This window comes from Artibeus jamaicensis, unplaced genomic scaffold, assembly GCF_021234435.1.
Source record: "Artibeus jamaicensis isolate MK-2021 breed Jamaican fruit bat unplaced genomic scaffold, CSHL_Jam_final contig_447, whole genome shotgun sequence".
Classification (NCBI taxonomy): domain Eukaryota; kingdom Metazoa; phylum Chordata; class Mammalia; order Chiroptera; family Phyllostomidae; genus Artibeus; species Artibeus jamaicensis.
In genome coordinates, this window is record NW_026521834.1 from 1,900,282 (window position 1) to 1,928,097 (window position 27,816).

Here is a 27,816-nt window from a genome sequence, read left to right on the forward strand (position 1 = left end):
AGGGATGTTGGTTAGATAGCAGGAAGGACCTCCCAGCCACTGCTGGGACCACTGCTGGGCTTTCATTGTTTTAGAGGGTGTGGCTGAAAGTGTACATACTATAACTGGACAAGAGCAGAGGTCAGTTTGACCTCTTCCAGTTCCGTTGCTTGGAGTGTAATGCCAGCACCTCCATGCCCCCCACTGTTACTAGCTGTCCCTGCTTGGTTGGGGTGGCTTCTAACAAAGCAAATTGGAGCCCCAGAGACTATTTTGAGGGCAAAAACTCCACCCTGGGAAGTCCTCTCTGTAGTCTTGCATCTCTCTTGCTTGCTCTACTAGGCCCTTTCCTCTTATATGGCACTCTTGGGAGTGGATTTTAAAAACAGGGATAGAGGTAGTTTACCACCCACCTCATCCTCTGGCTGCCTAGCCTCTGCAGCAGAGAGGGGAATGGAGGTTTTTTACTGGGGAGCTGCAAGGCAGCTGTGGAGCCAGCACCCTCCACCCTGTGAATTTTATCCAATTCCTCATAAGTACACCTCCCCCAATCCCCATCTCTACCTGGACAGGGACCTGGACAAGAGTAGAGGGCCCAGTTGGTTGAGAGCTGTAGATGGTACAGGGAAGGGTGGTTATTGATCATCCATGAATGCTTTGGGGAGGAGAAAAATGGGACTGGAGGCCTGAGGTACCAAGAACTCCAATTGGGGTTCCCTAGGTGCCTTAGTTTCACTGGGTGGCCCAGGTCCTGGAATGAAAAGTTGAGCCTGGTGGAGTAAGGTCGGAGACACTATGCAAATCTCCATGCAAATGAGAGGTAGTGAGTCATTATTCGATTGACCTGCTGGGGTGGAGCATGAAGCAAGGCTCAGGCTTGGGTTCCAGAACTGGCTTCACTAACAGCCATGACACTAATCTTGGGCTAGTCACTGTTCAGTGACCAGAAGCAGGACCCAAGCCCTGGGTCTGGTCAGCATTCCAGGTGTGTGAGGGGATGGGGATGACTGAAGCTGCCCCCAGGGCCTTGTGTGCCCCACTTGGCACCTGACCTGGCTGACCGCAAGCCTCTGTCATCCCTTGGCCATCTGTTGTGGGGGTTACTGTTCAGAAAGCACCTCTCTCTTCAGCCCCCTCCCTGCTCTCTTCTGGCCTCCACGTTGCCTTCACTTTTAAACTAGAGGACAGTGGATACAGCCAGGTCATCTCTGCTGTTACCTCTCCATGGAATCACACAGTCCTGACCTTTTTTCCTTTTGGGCTTCTCTGAAGAGCACAAGAACTGAATGTTCAGGCTGGAAGGGCACTTGAGTACCTAGTTTGCTCTACACATCCATTATTGGCCAGTGGGTGAAACCTGGAAGGAGCAGTGACTAGTTCAGGGTCACACAGTGACTTAGGGCCAAAGCAGGGGCTACATTTAGGTCTCCAGAATCCCTGCCCTGAGCCCCCATATTTTCCTGGGATGCCACCCACCCCTTTTCTATTAGGATTCAATCTCCTGTTGCTCCCAAATTCTTCCTGAGGTCAGACTGGGTGGCTCCAGGAACTTGCAGGGGTTTGAGGAGGTCAGCCTAGGAATCAGCCCAGAGGCCACCAGCGGAAGGCCAGAACTGGGGTGGGAGGTGCTGGAGCCTGGGAGGGTGGGCTGGCTGCTCCCTCTGTCGGGAGACATAACAACCTCACAGCTGCTGCAGGAAGGATGAGAGCTAGACTACAGGAAGGACAAGCTGGGGTGGGACCAGTGGAGGAGGAAGGCCCAGGAGACAGACCCTCACTGGAGAAGCATCTCCTGGGCAGAGAATAGGATGACCCCATCCCAGGAGATGTGCCAAGAAGAGGGTGGGAAGCCTAGGGTGGGGCAAGAGAGTTTGTCCAGCGGAAGCTGGAGGGAGGGCTTTCAGCCTTGCTCCCATACTGGGCGCTCCTTTTGGCAAGTCAGTTCCTGTCCCTTAAGCTGAGGCTGTAATGCCCTGCCTCCACTTGCATTCCTAGGGTGCCTGAGACCTGAGACCACCCCTGCCCCAGGTCCAGCTTTCCTGGACTGGTCCTTCCCCCTCCTCCTTAGCCACAGCCCGCCCCCAGGTCCCCTGTGGGTGAGTTAAAATTAGCTCAGTGCCCAGGCTAAAAATAGCCCCTGCCCAACCCTGAGGCTGCTGGACTGGGGGAGGGGCCTCCCTGAGGAAGGGGAAAATAGTGGGAACCAGGGGTTTGGGTAGTGAGCCTGCCAAACAGAACTTTGAAGGCAAGAGGAGGATGAGGGTGGGGCCCACCTGTGCCTTTGAGAGCAAACTGTAGAACTCTGGGGTGAATGCAAGGAGACTGCCACGTGGGAAGGGATGGGGGAGACTGAGAGAATGGAGTCACTCAGTAGGGGGTGGGGAACGGGCTGGGCATGGTAAGAATGGAGCCGGAGGGAGGGGCATTGCCTTTGCTCAGACTTGGGAGAGGTAGTGTCCCCCACATCGGGACCAGTAGTGTTTGTGAAGGAAGGGCTCCCCATCCAGGGCCCCATCTCCTGTGTTTGGGGCTGTCACTGGGTTCACTTTCCTCCCATCTTCAGAGGTCCTCACCAGGTGTCTCTGGTTCCAGGGAGGTGGTCCCAGAGCTGCAGTGCAGAGAGTGACTGAGCCGGGGTGGGAATGGAGGCAGTACCCAGGGGACTGAGAGTGCCCTTGGGCCTTTGCTTACCTCTGCACACTCTCAGGACCTGCCTGCCTTCAAGGTTGGGCATAACCCAGGGCCTCAATGGCTAAAATGATCCTTCCAGCAGGGGAGGGGGAGACCTGGCTTAGGCACACCCCCAAGTTCTTCCTTGCCACCTTGCCTCTCCCTGCCCTCACCCAAGGGGGACCTGCCTTCTCTTTTCTGCCTCTTGGCCACAGTGCAAGTTCTCAGGGCAGGGATGGTGTCCTGCTGAGTTATGCCCACACGCCAGGCCTGGCCTCAGGGTCCTGTGTCTGTTCTCCACCCATTGATGTCAGTACCTTCCCCCCTGTCTGCGCCTGCCTCTCCCTCTCCCCTCCATCCTCTCCTTGTCTGCCTCTGCACCATACTCAGCCTTCTTTTTGGCCTCTTTACCTCTTTTTGTCCTTTCTTGTGTCTGTGTGTCTGTCCCCCTCTGTGTTGGCCTCACCCACGCCTCCTCCCTCATTAGTGAGCAGGCTGCTTGAGGCCGCCTGACTGTGGGGGTGACAGGTGGATTGGATTGTCACCCCCTCCCCCAGCTCCTGCTGCTTATTTCATGCCCTGCAGCCCAGCCACAGGGAAGGGGCGGGAGGAGGATGACAGCTGTCTCCAGCGCCTCCTACCTTCCCCTCCAGTCCACAGCCTGCCGCCTCGAGCAGCCTGGGAGGGAGGGATAAAAGGTTCACTTAATGAGAGCTGCCTTTCTCACCGTGTGGAAGAGCAGGGTTGAAGCCATTGCTCTGTGACAGGGGCTGCTCACTCAGCCTCTCTGGGCATCTGCCCCATAGGACCTGTGCTGGTGTGGCAGCTCTGAAAGCAGGTGCCTTGTGGTTCCTCTGAGTCCGTGGGACAGAGGACAGATACGGGTGGAAGAGTATGGGGGAGGGGAGGCAGGCACTCCCCCAGCACTAGCCACTGGAAGGCACTTCTGTGGCAAGGGCAGCACTGCGGCAGCTGCGCTTCAGGAGCCGGCTCTGACCGCTCCCCGCCCCCACTGGCCCCAGGCCACTCTCACACAGGAACTGAGATAGCATCATTCTGAAACCCCGCAGGACGGTTTGAATATTGCTCAGGTACCAGGAGGTGTTACACTGGGGGAGGCTGAGGCCCGCTACTTCTCCCATGCCCCTTCCAAACCCAGACCCCTTTTAGGGTACATTTTGCATATTATCTGTACCTCATTTGCATTTTAATATAACCCACAAGTTCCTATTGGGTTTGGTAGTACAGCTTGGGAAGGTGGCTGTCCCTGGGATCCTTCTGGATCCCCCACATCTCTGGTCCTCTCAGCCCCTCCTCCTCGTCCAAATGTTGTCAGACGAGCCTCTCACCCTTCGTCTTCCCTGCTGTCCATTTGCAAAGGCTTCTCTGCTGCCCAGCTGCCATCTTCCCTCCCTCTTTGCTCCTCTGTCTCCACTGGGAAAGTCTTACCTCTCCCTGCCCCACTCCCCAGCCCAGGCAGGAGCTGCTCCCTCCTGTCCTGCCTGCACTGCCCTACTGGGTGAATCAGAAGCAGTCGGAAACTTCCTGGGGGTACTTTTGGTGACAACAGATACTGCCAACTGAAGGGGTCATAGCTGTGGCCTGAGGTCAGGATTGGGCAGGCCCCGGAGCGATCAGCATGAAGGCCATCCTGGCTAACCCCTGCCCTCCTCCCATCTCCATGGCAGCCTAAGCCCTTCCAAGCCTTGTACACCAGAAGAAGTAGCCAAAAGCCAGTTCATCTGGGAGGGCTTCTTAGAGGAGGAGCAGGTGGGAAAGAAGAGGAATGGGGCCAAGGCAGACTAGGGAGAAAAGGCTCACATCTGGAGAACAGATGCCAAGGCCTCTGGCTCCTGGCAGTTGGTTAGGTAATTAGGCAGAGGGCTAATAAAAAAGAAGGTCCAGGTGCTCATTAAAATCTCCCTAATTGGGTAGGAGGAAAGCTTGGACAGGATAGGCCTCTGTACCTCAGGTAGCATCACCTTAGGGTCCTTTGTGCCCATCCAGGCCCCAGCCACCCCTTCTTCCAAAGTCAGAGGTGAGTTTATGGTTTTGCCCCAGGGCTTTCTAAGACTGCAGTAATGTAGAATGGAGAACAGAGAGGGAGGAGATTGGTGTAAACTAAATCTGTTTTGTAGGAGGGCTCCTGGATAGATAGGAGGAAGGACTGCCTAAGGCAGGGGCATCTCCTCCTCTGGCAGTGTTGGCAAAAAGATGGGAGGGCAGTGGAAAAGGGGCCATGAGAATGTGGAATTATAAAAAGTGCATTTGGCTACTCTGGCAGGGACTGGGTATAGATGATGCCCTGACTTCCCTGTCAGAGTATGTTGGATGGGTCTCTCTGGCTTCCCTGTCTTTTCAGCCCTGATCCCTCTCACATCCCAGCTCCCCCAGCATGAGGCGGGGGTGGGGGGGGGCGGTATAGGAACTCAGCCAGGGAGCTGGTTGCCAGGCAACAGTTGCCTAAGCAACCCCATCCTCTACATCTCCATGTGCTCAGGGCTGCTCCTTAGAAGACTTGAGAGTCTCACCCTCTGTACCAGCCAACCCAAGGGTGGAGAAGGTTGAGGGCAGAGGTGGTTGGAAGGTAGAGAGTTTCCAACTAGACAAGCTTCAGACACAGCTGGCAGAGGAAGTGTTCTGTGTCTACAGAGGATGGAGAGAGGAGCTGGTCCTGCAGCAGGACTGATTGAAGGACCACAAGGACTTCTCACAGGGTCACAAAGATGAAACAGTCCTTTCCTCCTTTTAACAGATATTTCCCGAGTTCCTCTTTCCAGGGGATGGAGCAGTAAAAAAGATGTTGTTCCTGCCCTCACAGAGCTTTAGTCTCATAGTGGAGCCAGGCATGAAAGAGAAGCACAGAACTGTGATAATTTACAGCCATGATAAGTGCTAGAAAGAAGAGAACAAGACACCCTGAGAGTAAGTAATTGGTGGAACCAGAGGAGTGAGGTTGGCTTGCTAGAATGACTTTTCTGAGAGTCATGAGAGCTAAGAGATTGTTCTTTCCTGACTTGAAGGAAGACAGATTATTGGCCATAAGTTGATAGAGGTTGCATCTCATCAAGAATTTTCTTGTGAACAAAGCATGGTAAGGAGATAGTAAAATGGGACAGGGAGGGCATGCAGATGCTATAAGCCAGAGGGGTTCTGTGTTGCCCTCACTTACCAGTCTGGATTGGGGTCTCCAAGGCAGGCCAGAGAATCCTGTTTAAAAAGCCCCCATTTTAACCCCACCCCCCACCTGTGGTGTGCCCTCCCCACCTCTCCTGCCAAACTCTAGAAAAATACTGACTATGGCAGTAGGAGGCAGAGGAGCTGAAATCCTTGTGCTAGAGCCTTTGTAATGGGGGTTGGCAGAATTGGGTTTACAGGCAGGGAATGCAGGAGATGGGTAGTTCTGGGCCTAGGTATCTGCTGGGCTGCTCAGGGTTGGCGGAGCTGGTTTTGGTGTTGTCTTGGGGCCTTTGTGAGGATGGACAGTGGGAGGCTCAGGCCTCCTGGAGCAGGTTGAAAACAAGAAAAGGGGAGCATCCGTGTCTGGGGAGAGGGAAGGGCAGAGGGTCTTTCCGGAAATGGGAAGGGGCTACATGATTCTCCGAAGATACCTAGACAGAGTAGACGCTCTTGTTCCAGCCAGGCTAGGGAAGGCCCGAGGGACAGCCCAGCTCATGGGAAAGAGGGGAGGGGGAGTCCTGGCTCCTCCCGAGTCCACAGATTCCCAGCCTTCCCTCTCCCCATGTCAAGATGCCAAAGCTGAACTTCAGCACCTATTGTGGAACTTTGGGGGCCATTCAGCCATTGGAAATAGGGGCTGGGGAGGGGATTTCTAATTACAGATGTCTGTCCTCAAAGACACCACAGTGACACCTCTGCCCATCTCCCTCAACTTTGCTGTCGGGTCCCTGGCAGGGACTCTGTGGCAGGGGGACTCTGGAGGGAAGGGCTGGACTTCTGTGGTCTGGACTCCTCTCAGGACCCATTCAGAAAAGTTTTAGAAAACAGGAGCCTTGTTCTCACTGCTCCCTCCAATGTCTCTCAGAAGGCTCCGCCTCTGATGCGAAGACTTCAAGAATCTAAGAGCTGGAGGGACCCCAGGATTATTTCATACCTTCAGCCCCCAGGGCTCACCCCGCCTATTTGAGCACTGCCCACACTTGAAAGCCTGCACCTTCTCTGGCTCAGACTGGGCTCTCACCTCTGCCCCCTCCAGCCCAGGGTACCTCCAGAGTTGTACAGCACATTGCCATTCTGGCACTGGAGCGGAAGCCCTTCAACTAGTGGGTTGTTCATAGGTGTACTGAGATACAGATCCTCGCCTGATGCCCGCATGCCCTGGCTTCCAGGAGCCTCATTTGCATACATTGGTAGGCTCTCTGTTTTCCCCTTTGTTCTTCATGGTGAAGAGGGTTGGGAAGCAATATTCAGACTGAGCTTGGGTTCTAGACTTGGCCCTGTCCCTTCAGAGTGGGAACCAGCAAGCTGCGGCCCGTGCCTGTTCTTACAAACCTGGATTCCTTGGTGCACAGCTGCACCCAGTCATTCACATGTCATCTGCAGCTGTGTTCCTGCTGCAGTGGCAGTTGAGTGGTTGCAACTGTGTGGCCTGCAAAGCCTGAAACATGTTTTATTCGACCCTCCACAGAAAAAAAATGGCCAACCTCTGGTCTAGAAGGGTGATTGATTGAACACTTGATTGATTTATAGCAGCAGAACCCTTCCAAAAAAACTGTAGGCTGAGGCTCACTGAAGGAAGCAGACTGGTGTGGAAGTGCCCTGGTTGAAGAGGTAGGGGTCTGTGGCCCCAGCCCACTCTGGGATCCAGGTTTGGGGCTCCATGAGGACCCCTGCCTTAGTGTGTTCTTGGTACAGGAGTGCAGAAACATTCCCTTCATGGCAGCAGGTACACTGTGCCAGCTGTTTGTGGACTTGGCAGGTGTTCATTCAACACATTCTCTGCACCACGCTGTAGCACAAGAACCACAGTTCTAAGCCAGAGGGGCAGCTGATGAGCTCACGTGTCTCTGCTCCAGGAGAAGGAAGTGTGTGGGGTGTTCTCTAAGGCCCAGACCCCTAGAAGCTAGGGAGTTCGGTGTGCACTGTTTGACCTGGAACCCGAGGGCAGCAGTGATGGTGTGGAAAGGGCCTGGACCAGAGTCCTGGGCTCTGAGTGCAAATGGGGTCCAGCTTGTGTCTAGCTGTGGCATGCCATCCCCTCAGTTGCCACCATGTCCTCATTTTGAGGATGGGTTCGGACGCCGACAGCCTCTCCTGGAGGTGCTGTGGGCCTGGCCCATGTGCCCAGGGAGCAGGGCTGAGCGTTGCCAGGGTTAATGGTCGTCTCATGGCCCTGTCCCCCCAGGAGGCTGTACAGAAAGTGTCCTGCAGACCATGAACTGAGCACCGGTCCCGGACTGTTCATGAGCACAGTGTGAGGTGTGCCGAGACCCAGCGCCCAGCGACCCCTCCCCTTCCTAGCACTGAGGATCCCAGAGAACATGGGGAGGAAAAAGATTCAGATCCAGCGAATCACTGATGAGCGGAACCGACAGGTGAGGACATCCTGGATCCACATAGTGTGGATGAAGGCAGGAAGCTGGCCTCTGCCTCCATTCCTTGCAGCCAGTCCAGCAGGACTTCCTGGAGGAATTGTACTCTGGAGGCTATTATGGAAGGGGAAGGGCTGCGCTAGGAAAAGAGGAGCCCTGCCTCCTTGCAGCTCTTAGAACCGTGTGTCCCGGAACTCCCACTGCTGCCACCAGGCAGACCTGGGCCCCTGCCCATGAGCCATACGCAAGCCTTAGGACATACCTGGGCACGCCCCCTTTCCCAAGAGGAATCCTTTCCTCTTCCTACCCCAGGGGAAGAGCCAGGAAGTCCTTCTGTTCTCCTTCCCTGACCTTGTGTTACAGTCCCCAGAATGGTGATGTGGAGGTCTGTTCATCTGAATCCCCTGCCTTCAGCGAGTTTGCTGTGGGCTGTGTCGTGGCCATGTGTTGGCAGAGGGGTTCTGCCTGTTTCTTCCCAGACCAGGGGCTCCCGAGAAAAGAGCTGTGTCATCTTGAGATGGTAGCTTTCCAGAAGGGGCTATTTCCAGCTGCCTGTGGGTAGGGGCTCCTAGACAGGCCTCGACTGAGCCAGCTCTGGCTGCCCACCCACCCACCTGCAGGTGACATTCACTAAGCGGAAGTTCGGGCTCATGAAGAAGGCGTATGAGCTGAGCGTGCTGTGCGACTGCGAGATCGCGCTCATCATCTTCAACCACTCCAACAAGCTGTTCCAGTACGCCAGCACCGACATGGACAAGGTGCTCCTCAAGTACACCGAGTACAACGAGCCGCACGAGAGCCGCACCAACGCTGACATCATCGAGGTGCGCCCACACACGGGGACCCCACCCACCCCCGCCTGCCTCAGAACACCATGTTGCCGGTGCGGCACGCGTGCGTGGGCCTGCCCTCACAGCTCCTCACCTGTGTACACAGACACAGAAACTCACATCCTCTCACACAAATCTGGGCCGAGGAGAAAGGAGGGGCAGTGAGTAGGTGCCACGTAGGGCTGCCCACCCAGCCCGCTCCCGCTGCAGTCTCTCTCAGAGTCTTTCTTCTTGTCTGTTGTGCATGACATGACCTCTCTTTCCTGTCTTTTCTTAAACTCTCTGTGCCTGTCTTTTCCCCCTTCTCCAGCTTTTAGTCTGGTACTGCAGCTCTTCCTTTCTTTGTCTCCTTCTTTGTTTTCATTTCTCTTGTCGTCTCTCTCCCTTTTTGGGTCCTCAAGGCCATGTTCTGTTTCAGAGAGAGTTGCCATTGTGGACTGTTGAAGGACCCAGGCTTTGGTGTCTAGCGCTGGCCTTTACTGGCTGCATGGCCACCTGGGTTAGCCTTTCCAGGCCTTGGTGCTCACCACTTCCACAGACTGGGGCCAGTGCCTGCTCTGAAGGGCTTTGTGGGAATTAAATGAGATGGTCCGGTTTTTGCTCCTCCCACGGAGGCTGCGTGCATGGGTATGTGAACCCGTGCCAGTGAGAGGGGCGCAGGGTTGGGCACAGGTCTGCCTTCCTGGAGTGAGGCTGTGGTTCACAAATTTTGAGGAAGTTTCCTTATTTTTGTATTAGAGAAAACATTTACTCAACAGTAGGATATAAAATTTGCATTCATTTTAAAGACAAAACAAGTGTCTATGAAGATGTTTCGAACACTGAGAGGGCAGCTTTAGGACGTACCCCAGACCCACTGCCGTGTTCCTACTTTGTATGGCTGCAGTGAGAGGCTCTGATGTTCAGCAGGGACAGCATACGGGGCGGCACACAGTAGGAGCTCAGTAAATGCTAGTCCCCTGCTTGCCTTCTCCCTCTTGTCCCTCTCTCTCTTTCTCTCCCCCATCTTATAAGCAGAACCCAGGGATTCAGCTGGGCAAAGCCAGCCCTGACTACCTTTCCCTGGGAAATGCTCTGTGCCTCTGCCCGGAGCTGGTCATGGGTGGTAAGGCAGGAGCTGGCCAGGGCACCACCATCCCTCCCAACCCCCAGATCCAGCCCCACCTTGGAAGCACATCTCTCTTTGCCAAGTGTATTCCCTAGGCTATGCCCACCTTTCTTTTCATGTGATTCCCACATTCTGGTGCCATCCCCCACTCCCTACACTGGCCACATCTTCACACAGTATCCCAGGAGGGGAGGGCGGCATTGAGGGAGGGGGCTGGGGAGATGCTGGGATCCCTGAGGAGGGAGGTTGGGGAAAAGTTAGAATGTCTTTGGAAGGGCTGAAAGAACTCCAGAGAGATGGGCATGGAGGACCCTCACCTCTGCTGACAGTAGTGGTGTGGTTACAGACCCTGAGGAAGAAGGGCTTCAACGGCTGCGACAGCCCAGAGCCCGACGGGGAGGACTCACTGGAACAGAGCCCCCTGCTGGAGGACAAGTACCGGCGCGCCAGTGAGGAGCTGGACGGGCTCTTCCGGCGCTATGGGGTGAGCCCCACTCACTCTCTCTCTGTTGGCCCCCCTCCGGCTCCTTCCCCCAGGCGCTGCACAAGAAGCACAGGGAATGTGAAAGCCCTGAGGTGGACGAGGTGTTTGCCCTGACCCCCCAGACGGAGGAGAAATATAAAAAGATAGACGAGGAGTTTGATAAAATGATGCAGAGTTATAGACTGGCCGTGAGTAGTAGCATGGAGGAGAGCCTCCTTGTGGTGCATGGTGTGGCTTCCACCCTGGCCCAGCCCTCTGCTGCTCTGATGGATGTTCTGCTCTGAGCCGTGCTGGGGCTGTTGGTGACTCCTGAGCAACCTCTCTGACCTTGGTCATGATAAACCTGTGACCTTGCTGAGCCTCACTTGGATGAAGCACAAGCCAGGAGAGGCCTGGAGTGTCCCTCTCACCAGCAAGAAATGTATGGATGACGTGAGATTCTTAAGATGACAGGAATATAGAGAATGTGCTCTTGTCTGGATCTTTTCTGCGGACAGACCCCCTTGGGCCTGATACTCCCAGGCTCAGATACTTAGTAGCAGTGTTTAGGGAGGCAGAGAACGCTAAAGGCAAAGGCAGTGAGGCAGGGTGAACACCCTGTACAGTAGGCCAGGTGGGTGCGAGATTACAAGTGAAGTAATGTCCTGATCCGTGGCGCAGGCCTGTAACAGCTGTGTGTGTGAGTTTGGGTCTGTACTCAGGGCCTCTAACCTGCTCCCTGTGTGTCCTGCCTGGCTGAGGACTAACCCACCTCTAGTAGGGGGGTTCAAGGTGTCCCTGGTCCTGTCTGTAGTGAGCAGAACCTTATTATCATTCTCTGGGCCAGAGCTGGATCCCAAAGCATCCCCACCAGCCTACTTTCTTGGTGGGAGCGACAGGCAGGACTCCGAAAGGGCCCAGGGCAGAGAGACTGAGCTGCTGGCCCCAGGATACACTGCCCAGCAGTAGGAGAACCCTTGCCTACCTTCTCAGGAAAAGTGGGTCTAGGAGAAGGGTTAGTCTCCCTGGCCTGACCCTGCCTCTTCATTTTCTGTCTAGTCAGCTGTTCCAGCCCCAAACTTTGCCATGCCTGTGACAGTGCCCGTGTCCAATCAGAGCTCGCTGCAGTTCAGCAATCCAGGCGGCTCCCTGGTCACCCCTTCCCTGGTGACGTCATCCCTCACAGACCCACGGCTCCTGTCCCCCCAGCAGCCAGCACTACAGAGGAACAGTGTGTCTCCTGGCCTGCCCCAGCGCCCAGCCAGTGCAGGTGAGTGGGCTGCAGGCAGTAGCTGAGGTGGAAATGAGGAGTGACGGGGACTTGGGATTCCATCTCCAATAGAGAGTCTTTCCCTTCATCTGCATGGCACTTGATCGTTTACATGGCTCCTGAGGAAAGGGACTACAACTCTTCTCTCTGTTTAGTCCCTAAGACTCACTCCGGAGGGGGTGTCTTGTCAGCTCATCAACATTCTGTTTGTCCTCCAGGGGCCATGCTGGGCAGCGACCTCAACAGTGCTAACGGAGCCTGCCCCAGTCCTGTGGGTGAGTGCGGCTGCCCTGGCCTGGGGGTGGGGGAGGGCCTGCCTGCTCAGGGGGCCAGGAGGACCTAGGTATCAGGAGAGGAAGATCCCACGGCCTGAATTGGAGGTCTAGTCTGAGGGTTTCTAAGCCCCAGGGTTTTTGTGTTTGTTGCAATGATTAGTGTGTGGAGCTATAGGCTCAGGGAGTTCTGGACAAATCATAAGAATGAACTGACATTTCTAGTTGGAGGTGAAGATCCGAGTGTTTTCAGTTGAGTGAGGGGTCTGGTTGGGATTTGGAAGATGCAAATGCATCTGGGTTGCTGATGGACAGTGGGCACAGACTCACACACGCTTACACACACAGACGTTCTTACTGAGGGAAATACCCAGACGTTGGGTGTACACTTGCGTGTACACATCTGTAAGCTCCAGAAGAAAGGCTACTCCCCAAATCCAGTAGCTGACAGTCCCTCTTGCCCTGTGCTGGTGATCGTGACTTTGAATGCCACCATTGATGCCACCCTGACATTCCTGCCATTCCCAAAGTGATCTGAGAATTGGGACGGAGACAGCCGCATGCATACTTACAGGGCAACAGGGTGCTCTCAGGTGACAGAACAAGGTGACACCTCTGACTGTAATCACCCCTCTGTCTCTGGGCTTCAGGATCCTCCACCTTAGCACCAGGCACCGAGTTCTAGCTCCTCAGCAATGATTGTGCACAGGTTCAGGAAATGGGGGAAATGGGTGGGTACCCTCCCTCTCCAAGGAGAGGGCCAGAAAAACGCCTGCAGACCTTAGGGAAGATACTTGTGGGCCCTCAAGCCTGCGTGTGGAAAGTGGTAGGGCCCTAGCTTGGCTTACATCCAGCCGTGTGGCTGTGGAGAAGTCATTGACACCTCTGCCAGCCAGGCCTCGAGTTTCCTCTTCTGTACATAGTGCTGATGATAACCTGTCCTGTCTGCCTTGAGGGTTAGTGTGAGGATTAAATTAAATGATACACATGTGAAAGCCCACGGGGGCTTTGGAGGTTGTGGAGTATGTAGCGCACGTAAGGGTAGTTATTGTGCTTGTTGTCACCAGTCTAATTATGGTGATGGCTGGACTGTCAGTCCTGCAGTGTCAGGAACACCAGTGAATGACTCATCTTCTCCAGAGCTGTGGGCATCTTGTCACGTGCTTGTCCAAATCACTGCATCCCCAGCTGACGGTGAAGGGAGCAGCCTGAGTGGTGGACTTGCCCTGGTGAGCAGGATCCGCACTGAGGCCGAAATTCCGAGCTGGCACCCCTTTCCCAGCCCGGGTCAGTGTGGGCCCAGTTGGGGGCCAGTAGTGGGATCAGAAGGTTCTGGACTTCCTGCCCACAGAGGCCAGAGAGAAAAGGTGGAGAAGACTTGGCCGTAGAAGAACTTCTCGGCCATTGTGGTTCCAGTTGCCAGTTTTTCCTTAATCAACCTCAGAGCCCCTACCACCCAGCCCTGTCACACACAGCTTCGAGTCAGGAGGGCGAACCCAGTGCTTTGGCAGTTAGGGATTTTAGGGGAAATCAGAGATCTCAGTACCTACTCGAAGCTTGAGCGTGGCTTTGACAGGGCCTGGGCAACAGGAATAGTGGCATGGGGACAGTTCACAGGGCTGAGGGGTGGCTCCATGTTTTCCCTTTTACCCTTGTCTCCTTTCTCCAGGCAATGGCTACGTCAGTGCTCGTGCTTCCCCTGGCCTCCTTCCTGTAGCCAATGGCAACAGCTTAAACAAGGTCATCCCTGCCAAGTCTCCACCTCCACCTTCCCATAGTGCCCAGCTTGGAGCCCCCAGCCGCAAGCCTGACCTCAGGGTCATCACTTCCCAGGGAGGAAAGGGGTTAATGCACCACTTGGTGAGTGGGGCCTGGATGGCCTGAGGGGCTGGGGAATGGGTGAGTGCAGGGAAGAAAGAGTCGACTTCCAGCAGAAGAGATGAAGGGTAACCTACCGTGAGGACTTCCCAAGAAAGATCGTGCAAGTACGGCTGGATAGAAATCCCAAAGGGCTTTACAAAAGGTTGGAACACAGAAGTACCAGCCTCAAAGGCAGTAAAAGGGAAGAGGAGATGGTGGAAGAGAATGTTCTGTGACAGGAAGGAGGATAGGAGAGATGTGATCACAACCGAGGGATGGGAATTTGGTGGTGAGGGTTTCCTAACTGGTAGACAGTGGGAGGAAGCATCTTCTGGAAACCCATCAGGACAGTGAAAAGCTCTGTGCTTCTAGGCTGTTGAGCCATCCTGCTCCTATGCAGAGAGGTAGAGGGGATGGCCATGGGGACAGGTGTGAGGGGAAGGTGGAGGCAAGGGACTGAACCATCCCTTGGTTTTATTTCTGCTCCCAGACTGAGGACCATTTAGATCTGGTAAGTGAGGCTGTGAGATGTTTGCCATGGCTTGGAATTTTTGGTCATCCCATTGCTCTGTGGCCCCCAGCATGGAGTGTGTGTGTGCCCTTGTTCTTTGGCCTGTGTGTGTAGTGTATTGTTGTTTATTTGGTTATTTGCCAGAAGCTATGCTTAATGCCAAGCAGGATACAGAGATAGATGGGGTGGGGGTGAGGGGTCAGATATGCATGTGTCTGGACTTGTATGATATGGATGTCTTATTCTGATGTCTCATTCATGCAAGCACACCTTTCTCTGTGTGTCGTGTGTGCTCAAGAGGAGTGGTCCATACCTTGCCCTAGGCCTTGTCCTGGAATGTATTCTAGGATATGTCCCAGAGGCTGTACTGCACTTGCCTTCTGACTCTACTCAGGCCCACCAAGCATTCTTGGAACCCAGGGCAGAGCTCTATAGAAGGGGTACCAGGCAGGTAATAAAATCCATTTTCCAGGGGAAGCTGAGGCTTAAGGCAAGGCCAGGGTTGTCCTTGGTGGGAGGCCTCCTGCTTCCCACCCCCCACCCCGCCTTGTCTCCGCGCTCCCTCCAGCACACATCCCATCTCAGAGGCACACACAGCTGCTCTTTCTCTCTCTCACACACACACTTGCATACTCACCCTCATCCAGGAGTGGGGCGGGGGCTTCTCCCTCCCTCACTCTCTGGTGGGAGGCCAGTGAGGCTGGAAAAGGCAGGCAGGCTTTGGCGGCCAACACGGCAGCAGTTTCGGCCCCAGCGTGGAGTTGGAATAAACAAGTGAGTCAGTGGCAGATGGAGCCGACAGCCCCACACACGTGTGTGCATACACGCAAGCACACGCATTCCCCTCACAGATGTCAGCACGCTTTTCCCTGAGCACGTTCTACAGTGTGATAGATGGAGAGCAGATTCCAGAGGGATCAGCCAGGAGGAGAATGGGTCTTCCTTCTCTCACTTTGCAGTAGGAGAGCTTGGTGCTGGGGCCACAGGGCAAACACAAGTGCATCCCTCTCTGTGTGTAGACGTGAATGGACTTAGGCGGCATGATGGCTCTCAGTCTCTGTGAGTGTGCCAGCACATGTTTGCATGTCCGTGGGGCCTCCGTGCTGAGGCCTCCCTCTGGGCCTTGGCACTCAGAGATCCTGAATTGGTCTTGAAATGGAAGGCCAAGATTGAGCAACCCCTCATCTGCCACTTCTTGACAGACCATTTTCTCCCACAGAACAATGCCCAACGCCTTGGGGTCTCCCAGTCTACCCACTCACTCACTACCCCAGTGGTTTCTGTGGCAACGCCGAGTTTACTCAGCCAGGGCCTCCCCTTCTCTTCAATGCCCACTGCCTACAACACAGGTGAGTGTTTGGGTGGCCTAAGCTGTGAGCACATGGCTTTGGGACAGGGGAGGGGCTACAGAGGGGACATGAGATGTTTTCTTGAGCACACCCAGTCCAAGGAAGGCCATCGATTTGGGAGAGGCCCTTCTAATTAAGGTTGCCAGATTTAGCCAGTAGAAACTTAGAATGCCCAGTTAAATTTGAATTTCAGATAAAACAAGAATTTTTTTAGTATATATCAAAGACATTTTTCTGCAGTAGATATCCCAAAGACATCCTTATGCTAAAAAATTATTCATTGTCTAATCTGAAATTCAGATTTAATGGGATATCCTTTTTTGAGTGGGGGAAGTTTTCATTTATTTTCTTTTTTTTTTTGAACATTTTATTGATTATGCTATTGCAGTTGTCCCATTTCCCCCCCTTCACTCCTGTCCACCCTGCACACCCCCCCCACCTACATTCCCCCACCTTTAGTTCATGTCCATGGGTCATATATGTAAGTTCTTTAGCTTCTACATTTCCCATACTATTCTTTTTTTTTAATATATTTTATTGATTATGCTATTATAGTTGTCCCATTTTAATCGCACTTAGAAGAACTTAGAAGCTAGGTTCTTTAGCTTCTACATTTCCCATACTGTTCTTGCCCTCCCCCTGTCTATTTTCTCCCTACCGTCTATGCTACTTATTCTCTGTACCTTTACCCCTCTTCCCCCCTCCCACTCCCCTGTTGCTAACCCTCCATGTGATCTCCATTTCTGTGGTTCTGCTCCTATTCTAGTCGTTTGCTTAGTCTGTTTTTGTTTTTGTTTTAGGTATGATTATTAATAATTGTGAGTTTGCTGTCATTTTACTGTTTGTCTTCCTTTTCCTAGATAAGTCCCTTTAACATTTCATATAATAAAGGCTTGGTGATGATGAACAACTTTAACTTGACCTTATCTGACAAGCACTTTATCTGCCCTTCTATTCTAAATGAAAGCTTTGCTAGATAGAGCAATCTTGGATGTAGGTCCTTGCCTTTCATGACTTGGAATACTTCTTTCCAGCCCCTTCTTGCTTGTAAGGTCTCTTTTGAGAAATCAGCTGATAGTCTGATGGGAACTCCTTTGTAGGTAACTGTCCCCTTATCTCTTGCTGCTTCTAGAAGTCTCGCCTTCATTTTAATCTTGGCTAATGTAATGATGATGTGCCTTGGTGTGTTCCTTCTTGGGTCCAACTTCTTTGGGACTCTGAGCTTCTTGGACTTCCTGGAAGTCTGTTTCCTTTGCCATATTGGGGAATTTCTCCTTTATTATTTGTTCAAATAAGTTTTCCACTCGTGGCTGTTCCTCTTCCCCTTCTGGTACCCCTATAATTCGGATGTTGGAATGTTTAAAGATGTTCTGGAGGGCCCTGGCTGGTGTAGCTCAGTGGATTGAGCATGGGCCTGTGAAGCAAAGGGTCACTGGTTTGATTCCCAGTCAGGGCACATGCCTGGGTTGCAGGCCAGGTCCCCCGTAAGGGACACATGAAAGGCAACCGCACATTGATGTTTCTCTCCCACTCTTTCTCCTCCCCTTTCCCTCTCTCTAAATAAATAAATGAAATAAAATATTATTTAAAAAAAAAAGATGTCCTGGAGGTATCTGAGCCTCTCCTCATTTTATTGAATTCTTGTTTCTTCATTCTTTTCTGATTGGATGTTTCTTTCTTCCTTCTGGTCTACACCGTTGATTTGAGTCCCAGTTTTTTTCTCATCACTAGTGGTTCCCTGTACAATTTCCTTTATTTCACTTAGTGTAGCCTTCATTTTTTCATCTAATTTGCAACCAAATTCAACCAATTCTGTGAGCGTCTTGATCACCAGTGCTTTGAACTGTGCATCTGTTAGGTTGGCTACTATTTCATTGCTTAACTATTTTTTCTGGAGGTTTGATTTGTTGTTTCATTTGGGCCATCTTTCATTTGTTGTTTTTTGTCTTGTGGCACCTGTTACATAGTGAGGGGCAGAGCCTTAGGTGTTCACCAGGGTGGGGCAACCCACGTGGCTGGGTCGTGACACTGTATGAGGGGGAGGGGCCCGAGAGGGAACAATGGCACTTGCTCCACTCTGCCCAATTTCAGTCACTTCCCCCGCTTCCCACAAGCAAATTGGGCCCTTCTGGTGCTGATTCCCGGGTGGGTGGGTTTGTGTACATTCTAGGACCCTGTGGGTCTCTTCAGTGGCCTCTCCTGTGAGGTTGGGAGTCTCTCCCAGCTCCTCAACCCCCACAGGTTGCTTTCAGTTAGTGGTTTGAGGCTTTATTTCCCTGAGCTGGGGCCATGGGTTGTGTGGTCTGTCCTGCTCCCCAGTTTCACCTGATTTATCTGCACATGAATGTGGGACTGCCCGGTCCACCACCTGCCTTGCACGCCACACCCCTCCACAATCTGCTGCCTGGCTGGGTCCACCCGCTGCCACCTTGCCAGGACTGCCGCTTCCACAGTCAGTCCCCCCCATTGTCCATGCCCATGAGTCCTCTGTTTGCATTCCTTTGCTTGCCCCTTCCCTTCTTCTCCTATTATCCCTCCCCTCTCCCCTCTGGTCAGTTTGTTCTTTATTTCCAAGTCTCTGGTTCTGTTTTGCTCTTTTGTTTGTTTTGTTGAGTAGGTTCCAGTTATAGGTGAGATCATATGGTATTTGTCTTTCACCACCTGGCTTACTTCACTTAGCATAATGCTCTCCAGTTCCATCCATGTTGTCATGAAGGGTAGGAGCTCCTTCTTTCTTTCCACTACATAGAATTCTGTTGTGTAAATGTACTATAGTTTTTTGATCCATTCATTTACTGATGGGCACCTAGGGTATTTTCAGCACTTGGCTATTGTAAATTGTGTTACTATGAACATTGGGGTGCATAGGTTCTTTTGAATTGGTATTTCAGGATTCTTAGGGTATAATCACAGCAATGGGATCACTGGATCGAAAGCCAGTTGAAAGCCAGTTCCATCTTTAGTTTTCTGAGGAAATTCCACACTGTTTTCCACAGTGGCTGCACCAGTCTGCATTCCCACCAACAGTGCACTAGAGCTCCCTTTTCTACACAACCTTTCCAACACTTTTGTTTGTTGCTTTATCAATGATGGCCTTTCTGACAGATGCGAGGTGATATAACATTGTAGCTTTTAATTTGCATCTCTCTGATGGCTAGTGATGCTGAGCATCTTTTCATGTCTCTGGGCCCTCTGTATGTCCTCCTTGGAGAAGCATCTGTTGAGGTCCATTGCCCATTTTTTAATTGTATTGAGTTCCTCAGACTTGACATTTTGGTTGCCTCATTTGTAAATTAATAATAAGTAAGTCTTTGAACATTTACGATGTGCTAACTGGTCTGTATGCTTCCCATGGATTAAATCAGTCTTCATAATAGCTGTGTGATATAGGCTGGATTGTCGCCTCCGATTGGTAGAGAGTAAGTAGTGGGTCTGAGCTCACATGACCTGGAAGTGGAAGTAGCCAGGAGGTTGGACCACACTGTTTATGCCCATGACCTTGTTGTCATGTCGCGTAGATAACTCTGTCTTCTCTGCTTAAAGACAGGGCTGGAGCAGATGGCTCCAGAGCATGGTGGCCTAGTGCTGCTGCATTGGGTAGGTGAGCTTGTGCCCCCCCCACCCCACCCCATGGTGCAGTTGCCTTATGCTCCTCAGGAGAGACATTTTCTAAACTGTCCCAAACAGGAAGCAACCTGAAACATAGTAGTGCTGTGGAGACTGTGAAACATCTCAGCATTCTATTTGTTCTGTGACGGTGCAAGATCACTGTTTCTTTATTGAGACAAAAATTTGGAAATTACAGACTTCCGCCAAGATGGAGGCGCAGGTGGAAACACTGCCTTCTCGCACAACCAAGTTTAAAAACAACAAAGTTTTAGCAACAAAAACGCAGCCAAACCACAGAAAATTGAACTATACAGAAGTCTGACTACAACGAACCCTTCAGCCAAACCAGTAAGAGGGGCAGAGCCAGCAGCAGAGCAGGGTCAGGCAGGAAAGATCCACCGGACGGACCTGGGCATGCGACCCAGCTGCACAGGCAGCTGTGGGCGGACCCCAGGTGTGGAGTAGCAGCGGGTGAACCCAATGAGGGCGCAAGGCGGTGGACCCACCAAGGGCTGACCTGGGTCACACATTTGTGCGCAGATAAACCAGCGGAGGAGCAAGCAGTGAGACGGACTGCACAGGCCCCTGCAGCGGGGAGCGGCAGAGGGGACCGCTATTGTCCCTCTCTGACCGCGCCCCCACATACAGCGTCACAAACCAGCGACCTGGGTGGCCTCTCTCTGACCCCGCCTTCACATACAGCATCACAAACCAGCAGCTGGGTCACCCCACCCTGATGAACACTTAAGGCTCCGGTCCTCATATGTAACAGGCGCGAAAAAAGCAAAACATTATGGCTCAAGAAGAACTCAAAGCCCCAGAGCCCATAACTCTAAGCAACGAAGAAATAGCCAAACTTTCAGATGCACAGTTCAAAATACTGGTGATCAGGATGCTCACAGAACTGGTTGATTTTAGTCACAAATTAGAGGAGCAAATGAAGGCTAAACTAATTGAAATGAAGGGAAATGCACAGGAAACCAATAGTAATGGAAAGGAAACTGGGACTCAAATCAAAGGAGTGAACCAGAAGGAAGAAAAAAATGACCAAACAGAAAAATATGAAGAAACAAGAATTCAAAAAAACAAGGAGAGACTTAGGAACCTCCAGGACACCTTGAAACATTCCAACATCCGAATTATAGGGGTACCAGAAGGGGAAGAGGAACAGCCACGAGTGGAACACTTATTTGAACAAATAATAAAGGAGAAATTCCCCAATCTGGCAAAGGAAATAGACTTCCAGGAAATCCAGGAAGCTCAGAGAGTCCCAAAGAAGTTGGACCCAAGAAGGAACATACCAAGGCACATCATAATTACATTAGCCAAGATTAAAATGAAGGAGAGAATCCTAGAAGCAGCAAGAGATAAGGGGACAGTCACCTACAGAGGAGTTCCTATCAGACTGTCAGCTGATTTCTCAAAAGAGACCTTATAGGCAAGAAGGGGCTGGAAAGAAGTATTCCAAGTCATGAAATCCAAAGACCTACATCCAAGATTGCTCTATCCAGCAAAGCTTTCATTTAGAATGGAAGGGCAGATAAAGTGCTTCTCAGATAAGGTCAAATTCAAGGAGTTCATCATCACCAAGCCCTTATTATATGAAATGTTAAAGAGACTTACCTAAGAAAAAGAAGATAAAAAAGATGAACAGTGAAAGGACAGCAGACTCACAGTTATTAAGACAAAAGCAAACTAAGAGGACAGCTAGATCAGGAGCAGAACCATAGAAATGAAGATCTCAAGGAGGGTTAGCAACAGGGGAGTGGGAGAAGGAAAAGGGGGGAGAAGGTACAGAAAATAAATAGTATAGACAGTAGGTAGAAAATATATGGGGGGAGGGTAAGAACAGCATGGGAAATATAGAATCTAAAGAACTTGAGACATGTGGTCAGAAACTAAAGGGGGGGAGTGGTGGGGGAGGGGTATGCAGGGTGGAGGGGAATGAAGGGGGGAATAGAACAACTGTAATGGCATAATCAATAAAATATATTTTAAAAAATAACGATAAATAAAAATAAAACATTTGGAAATTAATGAGTGACACTTCATGGTGACCTCGGTCAACACCTTGGCCTGCTGGGCTCTAGACCTGTTTCTCTCTCGACCCCTCTGCTCTGGCAGGCCTTTCTGCTGTGCAGACACATGTCCTCTGTGTTCGTGTGTGTGGGCCCATAGCTCAGTCCCTGGCTGTTACTTATGTGTTGACAGTCTTTAGGAGACTCTGGACTTTGCAGAAAGTAGAATGGTCACTACAGCAATTCGCTTCGGCTACGCCGTTCACCTGGTGTTTACTGCAACCCCACTCTGTCTCAGAAAGGCACTTGAAGACCTGGCAGTTGAAGAGATGACAGACATATATTAGACCATCCCTATTGTTTTTACCTTTCTTCTTATAAATTGACACTCTAAAAATACCTACACACAGTAGGAAAAAAAAAACTTAAGAGACCACCTCTTTTTGTTCTGTTAAAAACACTAAAACAAAACAGCACGTCGTGGTTATTAGGATTTGCATTTATGAACTGGGAGTGCCATCTTCCTGGATTTGTATGGGTTCTTCCAGGTATTCATGTCTATCACGAACAACGTCTTCTGTCTCCATGTTCCTCCTGGAGGTGCCCTCCCACCCCCACCTTAGTCCTCTCCCTCCCACTGAGACTCATCCTTACTTGCTTCCATGCAGATTACCAGCTGACCAGTGCGGAGCTCTCCTCCTTGCCAGCCTTCAGTTCACCTGGGGGGCTGTCACTAGGCAATGTCACTGCTTGGCAGCAGCCACCACAGCCCCAGCAGCCACCGCAGCCTCAGCCTCCGCAGCCTCAGCCCCAACCCCAGCCACAGCCACAGCCGCAGCCACAGCCGCAGCAGCAACAGCAGCCTCAGCAGCAGCCCCACCTGGTCCCTGTATCTCTCAGCAATCTAATGTGAGTCCCTGGGGACCCGTGCACGTAACTGGGAGGGGATGGTTGAGGGGTGGGGAGAAGAGGGGCCTCCTGAGAGCTGGGATCCCTTTGAGGTTGTCTTGTCATCAATGGACAGTATAAGAGGCACCAAATGGCAGCCCTAATGTTCCAGGTATGAGCCTGGGAGACCCGCCCTGAGCCCCTTCCCCAGGCAGTTTGGGGTGGGGGTGGGGTGGGGACCCCAGGCTGCAAAAGATGACATGAGATAGAAAGAGAACTAATATGACTTATTCCCTTCTTTCCCTTCACTTGGCCATCTCTCTTTTCTGGTCTGTCTGTTCCCATCCACTTGTCTCTTCCTCATCCTCTCATCCCTCTTCTTCTCATTCTCTGTCCTCTGTCACCCTGTATTATCACTGCCCATCACTTTCTTTGTTACCTCCTTTCCTCTGTTTCTTTTCCCTGTACCCTGTCCCCGTCTCCTGTCGCCAGCCCTGGCAGCCCCCTTCCCCACGTGGGTGCTGCCCTCACGGTCACCACCCATCCACACATCAGCATCAAGTCGGAACCTGTGTCTCCAAGCCGTGAGCGCAGCCCTGCGCCTCCCCCACCAGCTGTGTTCCCAGCGACTCGCCCTGAGCCTGGTGACAGTCTCAGCAGCCCAGCTGGGGGCTCCTATGAGACAGGGGACCGGGATGATGGAAGGGCGGACTTCGGGCCCACACTGGGCCTGCTGCGCCCAGCCCCAGAGCCCGAGGCTGAGGGCTCAGCTGTGAAGAGGATGCGACTCGACACCTGGGTACTGTAGCATCACCCCTCCCGTCTGCCAGTGTCTGCTATACCCAGGGACTGCTCCGTGTGCCCCCAGCCTGTCTTATCTCCCACCCAGAAGGCCTTTTGGCCAGCTAGCCCCTCTCTCAGCCCCTTTGGGGTAGCATCGGTGCCCTTTTACCCCCACCAAAGGCTCATTTCCCATCCCTTCCTTCAGCATCAGTCCTACTGCTCGATAATGTCTCCCCTCAGAGTTGGTCCTGCCACTAGAAACCTGGCCCTACAGGGAGAAGGGCGTGGGGGACACATCACCCCGTAGCCTGGGACACCCCCTCACACCCCCTTCTCCATCTCCTCTCTTCACAGACCTTAAAGTGATGATCCCCACTCCCCTCCTCTCAGCCTCCCAGATGAAGAGTTGACAATCTCACCGCCCACCCCCCCTGTCCTGGGCGCCTCCCGCTCGACCCCCACTTCCTTTCTTGTGCTCCGTGTCCTGTTGACGGTTACATTTGTGTATAATTATTATTATATTATTATTAATATTATATATTTTTTAATTTGGATTCTCACTTTGGAGAGGAGGATGCTGTCATCCCCTTTCTGCACCCCTGCCGTTTTCACTGGCTGTGGGAGCTCTTTTTTGTGGGAAGGGGGGGACACTTTGCACGTTGTACACATATGCTGCAGGAGGGGTGGGGCCAATGGGCCTTTGGGAAAGGACAGGTGCCGAGCCCTGCATGCAGAGCCCTCCCACCCCGTCCCCCAGATAGAGGGAAATAACCAAAAACTACCCAACAACAAAACCCCAAAGTTGGCTTGATGGTGGATCTGTGTTTCAGGGGAAAGTGAGGCTCTATAAAGGGCTTCTGCTTCTGGGCTGTTTCTGTGGCCACAGGCATGTGGGGCGGAGTACCAGGCCTGGCCCCCACGCGCCCCTGCACACACATGACACGCTCTCACTGATTCTCGTGTGACCGCACCTCCAAGGTTTGGGGGTGCTGGCTGAGCTTTCGGGCTGGGAAGGCTGTCTGGGAATCTGAGGCTGGGTGTAGGTTTTGAGGCGGGGCCCCTCTGAAGCACATTTGGAGAGAAAGAGCCATGAGGGGAGGGCTGAGGAGGGACAGAGGGCTGGGGCGAGGGGTGAGTCCGAGTCCCCCCTTTCCCAGCATTTTCTCTAACGTACATAGTGCAATAGCTCCCTATTCCTCAGTGGACACCAGCCCTGTAAAGCTGGCCATAAGGAGAAAACTGGCACAGGGAGAACTAGGGAGAGGAACGTGAGCGAGGTGACTCGGTGGGAACGGGCCTTGGCCACTCGGTGGTGCCTGAGGACTGGAACCCTTGTATCCACAGGCAAGTGTGAGTGAGGGGACTTGCTCTTCCTTGCACGTACACATCCCCAGAAGTGTGGTTGCTGGGATGGGGTCATGAGGATGGGAGAGGGGACTGGGAGGTTTGCAAAACGCCTGCGTCCCTTCTTTCCTTCTTAGCCCCTCTTGCCAGCCCTCTTCCCTGCTCTGTCCACTCCCCGGACCGCTGTGGACCCCACCTTCCTGCTCTTGGCACCCTCATTGTCTGGCTACCTCCTGTCCCACCACCCCCAGGCCACATCCTACCTTCCCTCTTGGCTACTGTAATTGTAAATAGCAACCTTTGGAAAACGTTAGCAGTGTAACAGTCCAGGAACTGTTGGTTTTTTGTTGTTGTTGTTGTATTGATATGAAATGAGATTCTATTTTTGTCAAAGTATATTGTAATAATAATGATTCAAATGCCCGTACTGTACAGATGAGGTTCTTCTGCTGTTGTTCTTGCTCCTCTCCTCCCCCAGCCTGCCCCTCTCTGCTGCCTCCCCAGGTCCTGAGATCTCAGGCTGGATGACAGATCAAACCGGAGGGCGCAGGCCCCAAGCCCGTGATCCACACCATCCTCACCCTGAGGGGCACGGGCAGGCAGACTGGGGTCTTGCCCCACTCCTTCACGTAAGCTCAGCTCCTCTGCCCCCGGGGTGCGGCACTCCCTTGGGGTGTCATCCTGGTGAGCTGAAAGCAGAGTAGACAAGGATTAGCTTTGTGCCAGGTGACTGTCTTTGCCCACCTCTGTGACCCAGCCGCCAGCAGTGTTCCAACGTGAAGCAGGGAGGGAGCCAGAGCAGAGGGAGGCGTGTGGCTGCACAGGTACCTAGTGCATCATGAAGACATTTGGTGTCTGTACGTCCCAGTGTCCCTTTCCCATTTGTATGTGCAGGTGCATGTGTATGGTCGTGTGGGGTCTCTGAGCCCACCTGGGCATACACACGAGTCTGGGCGAATTGAGCTCTGAGGGCGTCTGTGTGTGTACATGTAAGCATGTGCCTGGGTACATGTTTACAGAGGGACAGGTGGCTGTTGCAGCCACACAGCCCTGGCCTCCAGCTCTGTGACCCTCCTCCCTGAGTCCTACTCCTTATGCCCCACTCCTTCACCTGTTTTCACCCTCAGCTCTGAGGTTTTTGCCTTTCAGTCAGAAAGGGTCTTGCATTTGGTCCTCTTTGCTTCCCCCTGCAGCCCTGCCTCTCCCAGGCCCCACACACAGTTGTGTACCCAGATCCCACACCTGTACACACAACCCCTTCCCTGGAATTCCGTCTTTTCCTCAGCCCAGGCCTGCTTTCAGGGTAAAAGTCAAGTTCCTCTCCCTCCCCAGAGCTTTTTCCTTACCGAATCAGTGGACCATCCTCACTCACACCCTAACCCCACCTCACAGCCTGTTCAGTCTTCCTGAAGGTTCCTAGAGGGAGTTTCAAGAATCAGTGAGACTTGATCAGGGCCATGAAAGACAGGACGTAGTCCTGTGTGTGTGCATCCCCAGAGCCTTGCCCCAGTGCCTGGCACATAGTTGGCGCTCAGTAAATGCTAAACGGGTGAATGGTTGAATGATAGGTGCTCAATAAACATTGAATGACTGGCCTTCCCTTCTCAGGCTATTCCCGCCATCAGTCTGTCCACCTTTCTAGGCTGGGTTTGGCCACCATTAAACATGGGTAGGGGTGAGGGCCCCTGCAATTCACGGTGCAATATTTACCAGTTTTGCCCTCTGCCTTTAACGGCAAACCTGGCTTTTGATTACCATGTGTGGATGTGTGTGTATACTTTCTTCTCTATCCCTAGGGGCAGGGGGTGGTCTGTGAGTGCATATGTGACACTTCTGCAATTTAGTACCCCAAGATTTCTCTTGGGGACAGGGGCTCCTGGCCGGCCAGATGAAGGGTCCCTGGGAACCCAGACCTCAAGTGTGGACTTCATTTCTTCCTCCTCTCACAAGCCAAATTTGCCTCCACCCACTCCTTCCTCCAAATAACCGGGCATTGCCAAAGTAATCACTGGAGTTACCCGATGTTTCTCTCCCCCCAGGTTTCCCACAGCTTTCAGGGACAGTGGGCAAGAGGACTCCCACCCACCCCCTTCAACACCATCTCCCCTTGCCCCAGCAGTGCACTCAGTGCAGCAAGGCTGACCCCGGGCTCTTCTCCAGCCCTCCCCATCTTGGACAGGAAGGAAATAATGCACCTTCTCTTAATGATTATTTATTTGTTTGGAGAGACAGAAATGATGTAAAAGTGTATCTAGAAATATCTATATATATATTTTTAACTGATTCTTTGGAATCCCCTGGGGTGGGGTGGGGGGTGAATTTAGGCTTTCATGGAGGAGAGGAGACTGGGAGCCTGGGAACTCCTCTGTTCTCCCCTCTGCCACCTCTCTCCACCCCCTGAACAGTTGATACAAGAAATGGGATTTGTACTGGGGGAGGGGTGCTGGAATGTTACATGGGGAATCTGGATTCTCTCTGTCTTCCCTATTCAAGTCCCAGAGGGAGGAAGGGGACAGGCCATGGAGGTGCCCCACCCCAAACCCGACAATCACCCACACTCCTGGGGTTCCTCCTGGGTCCTGGGCAGGGCGAGTCCAAGTGTGTGGCTGTTGATTTGTTTTCAATATTTCTTTTTGTGCTGTATGGTGATGCTTTCTTAGTATTCTACACAATAAGAAAAGAAAAAGTCCTCGATATTCTAATGAGTTTTGTTGGAAAACTCTTTCACTATATTTGTTGTAAAGAGGTTTACTATTAAAAGAAAAAAATACACGTTTCTGATACTTTGGCTTGGGTTCTGGTTTCTCTGGTGCGGTCGGCTGAGGAGGGCAGGAGGGACTCTGTGGCTCAACCAGGGTGAGCGGCCAAGCATCCCGTCAGCGGGAAAGAGTTGTGTTAGCCTTCAGTGTGTGCACTTTCAGGTGACTGAGGTGGCGTTTCAGGTGAGAATTTCTTTCAGCTGCTCTGTCAGAGGTAGGGGCAGCCCAGGACTCGGGAAGGTTGTCCTGTTAAGAGCCATAGGAGGGACCCTGAGACACAAGGGAAACACGAAGCACTCTCAAGACCAGGTCCAGAACAGGACAGTGTGCAGCAAGGCAACAGCATGGTCGGGAACCTTTGGCTACCAAAAGCTTTTCCACAATAGGAACATGCCCAGGCACTGTTAGGCACCTACGAATTCCACCTTCACAGTGGTCCCGACAGCGCGCAGTCCAGCAGGGGCATCTGCCCTTCAGCAGCACTTTAACAGTGCCCAGGAGCCTCTCCATACCCTTTCACATATCCCAAAGGGCCTCCCCACTTGGCCCCC

The 27,816-nt window shown here is 52.5% G+C and overlaps 1 protein-coding gene across 7 annotated transcripts in view; it reads left to right on the forward strand.

Moving 5' to 3' along the window:
* MEF2D (myocyte enhancer factor 2D) overlaps positions 1-27,289 on the forward strand; it is a 35,902-nt gene extending 8,613 nt beyond the window's left edge. For 2 of the 7 annotated variants that reach the window (XM_037132536.2, XM_053666213.1), the window contains exons 2-13: positions 5,405-5,574; positions 8,015-8,204; positions 8,822-9,025; positions 10,486-10,623; positions 11,662-11,872; positions 12,091-12,147; positions 13,814-14,004; positions 14,495-14,515; positions 15,735-15,864; positions 22,160-22,400; positions 22,872-23,178; positions 23,517-27,289. In XM_037132536.2, the coding sequence (XP_036988431.1) occupies positions 8,151-8,204; positions 8,822-9,025; positions 10,486-10,623; positions 11,662-11,872; positions 12,091-12,147; positions 13,814-14,004; positions 14,495-14,515; positions 15,735-15,864; positions 22,160-22,400; positions 22,872-23,178; positions 23,517-23,528 (1,566 nt within the window). In that variant the 5' untranslated portion in view covers positions 5,405-5,574; positions 8,015-8,150 and the 3' untranslated portion in view covers positions 23,529-27,289. Of the gene's footprint in view, positions 1-5,404; positions 5,575-8,014; positions 8,205-8,821; positions 9,026-10,485; positions 10,624-10,676; positions 10,812-11,661; positions 11,873-12,090; positions 12,148-13,813; positions 14,005-14,494; positions 14,516-15,734; positions 15,865-22,159; positions 22,401-22,871; positions 23,179-23,516 lie in introns of all 7 variants that reach the window. The other 5 variants (XM_037132535.2, XM_037132537.2, XM_053666214.1 and 2 more) reach the window with 4 other exon arrangements.
* Positions 27,290-27,816: the final 527 nt, after the last annotated feature.